Source organism: Neltuma alba, unplaced genomic scaffold (assembly GCF_004799145.2).
Source record: "Neltuma alba isolate B1F8T4 unplaced genomic scaffold, ASM479914v2 tig00011709_pilon, whole genome shotgun sequence".
Classification (NCBI taxonomy): Eukaryota; Viridiplantae; Streptophyta; class Magnoliopsida; order Fabales; family Fabaceae; genus Neltuma; species Neltuma alba.
In genome coordinates, this window is record NW_021636345.1 from 668,008 (window position 1) to 674,819 (window position 6,812).

Genomic DNA, 6,812 nt, shown 5'->3' on the forward strand with positions numbered 1-6,812 from the left:
GAACAAAAAAATTTCAGAACTAGACAAGTACGAAAGGGGATGAGAACAGTAACCGGGATGGGACGGGATGGAGGATGGGACGTCGCGGGATATTTTTTTTTAAAAATTATTTATTAATAATTATTATTAGATTATTCAATTTACTTATTAATAATAATAATTTTTATAATATTTTTAGCTTTTAAATTGTGATATTATCTCAACAATATCTCTTTTCTTAATAAAATAATTCATAAAGTTATTATATAGTATTTCTTTTACACCTTTTTTTACTGTATAATTGAATTTTCTACGTAATATTTTTTATAATATTTTTATTTTTAGAAACCTAATAAAAAATAATCATTATAATATAAAAAAATTTGTATGAAAAATTATAGTATTTTTTTAAAAAAAGAGTAACTGGACGTCCCGTCCCATCCCGATCCCGACGAGACTAGGACAGAACCGGAACGGGATATGATACGAGACTAAAACCTGTACCCGTCTCTATTTATCAGGACAGGCCTGTCCCGGTCCCATCTGTCCGTACTGTAAACATCTCTACTTAAAATTACCCTTTGGTCCCTAACTGCATACTATAGTACATCCGGTTTCCAGCGACAACAGGCGAGTCACGCATGCACACAGCGCGTGCCGAAAAAACAGAAATAAAAGAAAAGAAAATTCACATACAACCTGCTTCCTCCTCAGCGCCAAACATAGCAAGAACTTGATAAGAGCGGTTTCCCAGCAGCTCTGTGTGCGTTCCAGTCGCTAATCCTGGCACTAAACGGGAACCCGTACCGTCGTTGATCATCCCGGCCGTGTCTTCTTCTTCTTCCCATTCTTCTTCTCTCGCATCCCGCTTCACCACTCACCGGTCACCACCTAACTTTGCTGCCTGCATTGTCAGCAAAACGCCATCTGTTTCTGTATCTTTCATGGAAACATATAAATAAAATATTGCGTTCTCGTTTTCTGCAATTATAAAATCTATTTTGGCTTGTGGATCTGTACGGGCATTTCTCGAGGAAATCGATGGGAAACGCCAACGGTAGAGAAGATGGAGCCATTGGCAGCGATGATCAATCCGCCGCTGGATCAGACATCCGTAGCAGTTATGCGCCGACTTCTCAGCCTCCGGTTCGGGCTTCTTCAATCGATCCCATGGCGAATAGTCCGCCTCCTAGTCCCGGCCGATCTCGATCACCGGTCTTGTTCGCTCCTCAGGTTTCGACCTTCTCCTTTATGCCTCTACTTTATTTTTCTCTGCATGCTTGTCCCGATTCTTGCTCTTCTGTTAGCTTTGGGTACAATTTTTTGGTTGTGTGGTGTAGATTTTGGTTTTTCAGCTGGTTTCAAGTGTTTGATGGGTTTTGCTATGACGTTGTTGCAATGTTTCTGAGTGAAGAATATGATTAATGTTTGGGGCGACGTTTCTGCATGAATTCGCTTTGTGATTGCCAGCTCGTTGGCCTTTCTATCTGGTTAGCCTTGGGTACAATTTTTTGGTTGTGTGGTGTGGATTTTGGTTTTTCAGCTGATTTCAAGTGTTTGATGGGTTTTGCCATGACGTTGTTGCAATGTTTCTGAGTGAAGACTATGATTCATGTTTCGGTACGTTTCTGCATGAAGTCGCTGTGTGATTACCAGCTCGCTGGCCTATCTATTTGGTTGAGCATCCTGCAATGGAGTCCTGACATTTTGAATGCTAATAATAAGCTGTTGGTGTGCGGTTGCCGGAGAGTGAGAGCTTGGAAACTGGTGAAGACCAGAATGAAAGTTGTATTGCTAGTGCTTGAATAAATTTTGCTCGCGTCAAATCTTCGTGCATGACATGGGAATTTATCTTTCGCAACCTAATAGATCTGGAAAATCTAATATTGATTATTTCCCATCTCTTAGCTGGAGCTTATATCATCAACTGCGTTTTGGCAAGGATTGGCATTAATGGTTTTCGGAAAAAAGGATAAGCATTATAATGACCGAAAGTAATTTGACGGTTTTTTTTTTTTAATTGAATATATGAAATTTATGAGGTAAAAAAAAGGAAAATAGCCTAAAGACTAGCAAGAAAGTGTGGATCTGGGAGACCTATGGTATTTTTTGCTTGCGTTTTTAGATTAGCAGCATCAGTCGACATGATTACCATGCTATTTTGGAGGTTCTTTATTGCTTTGTTTTCTATGGTAAAGTTGCCGGAAATATACTTCATATATTGTAGTAGAGGGAGGTCAACATGTTAATATGATCCTATTTCAAAGCCCACATAGTACTGCAGTGTCCAATGGTCGAACAGTTAATTTTATCCAGTTTAATAATCACTTGTACCTATGTCCTCTGGCGTAGTGAGTGAAATTCTGTTCTTTTGGAATGCCAATGGGGTGAATGAATGATGGTCAAATATTTAGTTATTTCAATGGTGCACAAACACTCATTTTGTTTTTTTGCGTATATCGGCCCTCAGCTCAGCTTTTTTACTATACTCAGTGACTTATCTGTTTGAGAAGCAGCGTGTGATATTTTGATATATGAGTGCATGCTGTCCACCAAAATCCGGGCCATGATTTGGGATATTGTAATGGATGTACTGAAGTACAATTTGGAATGTTTTACTCAGAAGCTAGGAAGATCTTGCAATTAGATATTAATCACAGTTAAGTATTTTATAGAATGATTTTCTCGAATATAATTGAATAGTGCTCAATGCCAATATACATCAATCTCTCATTAGGAGTTATCTCTTGCATTTTATAAGGACCCAGTAACTAGGGTTAGGGTAACGTTTTGATTGACTATTAATAAAGTGTGGCTTGTTACCCATCTCTTCCCCTCCCTTCTTCCCCTCATATTTCTCTGTCTCCCGCTTTCCTCGGTCATGTCCATGTTGACCTGCATCACTCCCCTTACATAGGGGAGCATGTGTTTTCCTGATGTCCAATATGTGCATGTTGATATGTGTTTGCGTGTGTAGATTTTCACTATGTTAAATAGAATATCTTCTGAAAAATTTTTGTGCGTTTTCAGGTCTTTGGGGCTTGGGTCAACATAAAAGTCATGTCCCAGTGAGTTAAAAGTACCCAACAATATGTGGAAAATGGCTTTTTTAATCTTCTAAGTTGTAGATTGCTTTCCCAAACGATTTTAGGAGCCGGGACTTTTTCCCCTTCTTTTGGCTTAAGTACAATTTTGGTCTTTCTTGTTTCATGCAATTTCTTATTTGGTCCCGTTTGTTCAAAAGCAGGCAATGTTGCCCTTCTATTTTAGAATAAGAAACCAAGTTTTCTCTCCTTTTCATATTTCCCTTGATTTTTTTAACGAAAGGGACACTATATTTGAGTAAGTCTTTAATGATTTTGCCTATTAAATAAATGTTGTCCAAGCTAACAAATTGTCTAGTTTGAATTTGTTTTTTTATGGATGATGTGAAAGAGGGGCGATCATTTGTTAAAAGATAGGAGTTAAACTTCGTTTTCCCCCCTTTAAATAAAAAAAATTGTGGTCTGTTTCCTTGCAACTATCTTCATCAGACTCAAATCATAAGAGATCTAAATAATTTTAATTTCACTGGATTCAGTGATGTTTTCCATTGTTCAATGTAGTTGCCTTATGTTAAAGATCGATAAATATCATAAAATACTGGAAAGTGGAAGGCTCTAGCTAATGTATTCACCTAGTTAAATATGAATAACTGAAAAATATAGGAACTTGCAGTAGGACCCCTGGGTAGAATAGCAGTTGAATGAATATGTTTAATAACTGATGGTCATCCTCATTCTTTTTCTAGTTTTTACTTTCCTTCCCCTTTTGTGGCTTACTTGTTCGCTTGCTCACATTCAAGAAACATGATGGTTGTTTTTGAGTTTCGGAGCTGGCTGGCAAAAAAAGAAATGGAGCTGGGATTATCTTTTTTCTGCTACGTTGGATGACAAGGTTGCAAAATATTTTGCATAACATCACCATTTGATTGATATATATTATGTAAAGTGACATAGTTGATGGTTCAATCACCTTGTATTTGAATTGTAGGGTCCACATCAGGGAAAATTAAGCTATGCGTTTTGGAGCAATAGTAAATTAAGTGCTTCAAGCATTTGAGATTAGCCATCGTAGCTTGGCAGCTTTATTTGGGAATTTCACAACCCCTGATTTTTATTAGTATATAATAAAATGTGATTTCAGAACATATAAAATTTATCTGTCTCCTTGAGATAATGAATACCTCTGTCATAGGTGTGTATGGCTTATTGTGAATTTTTGCACTTTTATGCGTTGCATCTGACCTCACTATTTTCATCTCTGAGACTCTAGGGTTATATGCCAAAAGACATATGATTTTCTCGTTGGCTAAATAATTTTATGGGGTTCCCCCCCCCCCCCCAAAAAAAAAAAAAAGAAATTTCTTACCCTGTTTTCTCAATTATATGGCTGTTTTGTAACCTCACGAAAGAACTGCAACAAAATATTTCACATACAGGAATGTTGGCTTAAAGATGCTAATTTTGATAGAGATGTAGGTTGGCGTTCCTTTCCCGTTATGGAGAAGTGACTATGATAGCTGATAAGTCCATCATCCTTGACTGAAAGATCTTCCATTATCATATTATATTGCGTTCAATAAATTTTGTTAATTTGAAGGTTTTATGAATTCATAATGATGACTTTCTGAAAGTTCCTCTGAATATTTTTCTGTTTTGCGGTCCTTGTGTTCTCATAACTAACATTGCATGTGTTTTTGTGAAATGACAATATCTGGTTTATATTGAGAAAGACTCGATACTATGTTTGTCAATTTGACAACGACCATGAAGCTTGCTTCTTTTGATTGGATGATTTATTATAAAACCACACATTATCAGCAGCTGCACCATGTCATGTTTTACTTTGTGCTTTTTAGGCTCCTCTAGCTCCACTGCAAAGAGGTAATGGTCCTCATTTTTTCAACCAAATGTGGCAGAACGAATCTCATGGGATTGTTGATCAACCTCCTGAGCGAGGAATCCCTGTCATGATTACATGGACTTATGGTGGTAACAATGTGGTTGTACAGGGATCCTGGGATAATTGGACTTCTAGGTTAGACTTAATGATTCCTTTATCAATGATACCGCCTTTATTTTATCAGTGTAGTTGCAAATATCCTACATTGTGTACTTGGCAATATAAGTTAACTTTATTATTTACAGGAAGCAGCTGCAGAGAGCTGGCAAGGATCACTCGGTTGTTATGGTCCTCCCATCCGGCTTATATCATTACAAGTTTATTGTTGATGGCGAACAGAGATATATACCTGAACTTCCTTATGTAGCTGATGAGATGGGTTGTGTCTGTAATCTTCTTGATGTTAATGTAAGCAGTTTTTTTCCTCCGCTTTCTTTACAAACATGGCAGATTGGTACTTTTTACAAATCATCACTACATGATTGACTTTAAAAAAATTCAGGATGTTATGAATTGGAAACATAAGAAGAAAAGGCTTAAAGAAATTTGCCTAAGGTTTATTCACTAAAACTTGTCTGTGTTGCTTATTGTCTATCTTTATGGCTTCAGATTTGATTGATGTTTTCTTTTTATTCTGCAGGATTATGTACCTGACATTCCCCAGAGTATTAGCGAATTTGAGCCCCCACCCTCTCCAGAAGCCAGTTATGGCCAAGCGTTTCCTGCTGAAGAAGACTTCGCAAAAGAGCCAATGGCAGTCCCTCAACAGCTGCATCTCACTGTCCTTGGTATGGAGAATTCAGATGTAGGTACCTCTTCAAAGCCTCAACACGTTGTGCTAAACCATGTTTTCATTGAAAAAAACTTGGCCGCCCAGTCTGTGGTTGCGCTGGGACTTACTCATAGGTTCCAGTCCAAATATGTGACCGTTGTTCTCTACAAACCTCTCAAAAGGTAACCTTTTGCAAGGGAAAAAGAAGAAAGGTAACATGACATCTTTTTTCCCCCTTTCATTTTTCATTTTTAATACCTCAAGTCTGTAAAGTTGAAATTTTATGTAGACTCAGTAGGATATGAACGTGTTTTGTTTTGTCCATAAATGTGCTATAAGTCATGTTTGTGTTGCTGTATAAAATCTTCTCGTTTTCCAATAATCTCTAGCTTTACTAGTTCCTCATCCTTCTGCTTGCGGCCTATTTGGAATTCTCGTGGCTTGCCTCGGTGTGCTTTTCGGGTAAAGCTTCTACCATTTAGAGTCGTTTTGGCCGCGGTATAATATATGTTCTATTTTCTTTTTTCTTTGGTGAATAAGATAATACTATCTCGGTCTTTAATATAAGAGCTAGTTGGCTAGTTTGAGTAGATTAAGAAAAATAGTTAAATTAGTTATTTGAATAAATATGTATTATTTTTTTTAAAATATCTTTACTAATTAAGTATATTGGCTAGACTACTATTATTATAAGGATTATTTTAAAAAAAATATAAATATGAGAGATAAAGTGGATTAAGATCTTGATTCAATAAAAATTAAACAAGTTCTTATATTAAAAACTAGAAGTATGTATGTTCTATAGTTTCAGGTTAGTGTGCTCCGGTGCCAACGGTGAGAGTGACGGCAACATTTTGTCCGTATGCATATGCAATCTTGCCAGGATTTTACTGGTGGTCAGTTCCCCTGGTGGTACATTGGATAGAACACGTGGTCTGATCCCAAACATGTATCTGTCATTATGTTTTAGAAATAAATCGCTGTTATTTTGGGAGCCACTAGCTATATTTTACCAAGCGCGGAAGGTTGCTTTCGGTGAGCATGCTGATGATTGAAGTAGCAATAAAGTATCGAACTTATCTTCAGTGCAGCTCATTAGTAGGCGAGTGGCTAGCTC

At 37.1% G+C, this 6,812-nt stretch overlaps 1 protein-coding gene across 3 annotated transcripts; it reads left to right on the forward strand.

Moving 5' to 3' along the window:
* The first annotated feature begins 924 nt into the window (after nucleotides 1-924).
* On the forward strand, nucleotides 925-5,966 carry LOC114717153 (SNF1-related protein kinase regulatory subunit beta-1-like). 3 transcript variants are annotated; one of them, XM_028902247.1, is made up of 5 exons: nucleotides 925-1,212; nucleotides 4,880-5,058; nucleotides 5,169-5,331; nucleotides 5,426-5,478; nucleotides 5,564-5,854. In XM_028902247.1, exons 1-5 carry the CDS (start codon nucleotides 1,021-1,023, stop codon nucleotides 5,730-5,732), a joined length of 756 nt encoding a protein of 251 aa, XP_028758080.1. In that variant the 5' UTR covers nucleotides 925-1,020; the 3' UTR covers nucleotides 5,733-5,854. The 3 variants fall into 3 exon arrangements, with proteins under 3 accessions (XP_028758080.1, XP_028758078.1, XP_028758079.1); XM_028902245.1 differs by lacking the exon at nucleotides 5,426-5,478 and having other exon boundaries at nucleotides 957-1,212; nucleotides 5,564-5,966; XM_028902246.1 differs by lacking the exon at nucleotides 5,426-5,478 and having other exon boundaries at nucleotides 957-1,212; nucleotides 4,940-5,058; nucleotides 5,564-5,966.
* Nucleotides 5,967-6,812: the final 846 nt, after the last annotated feature.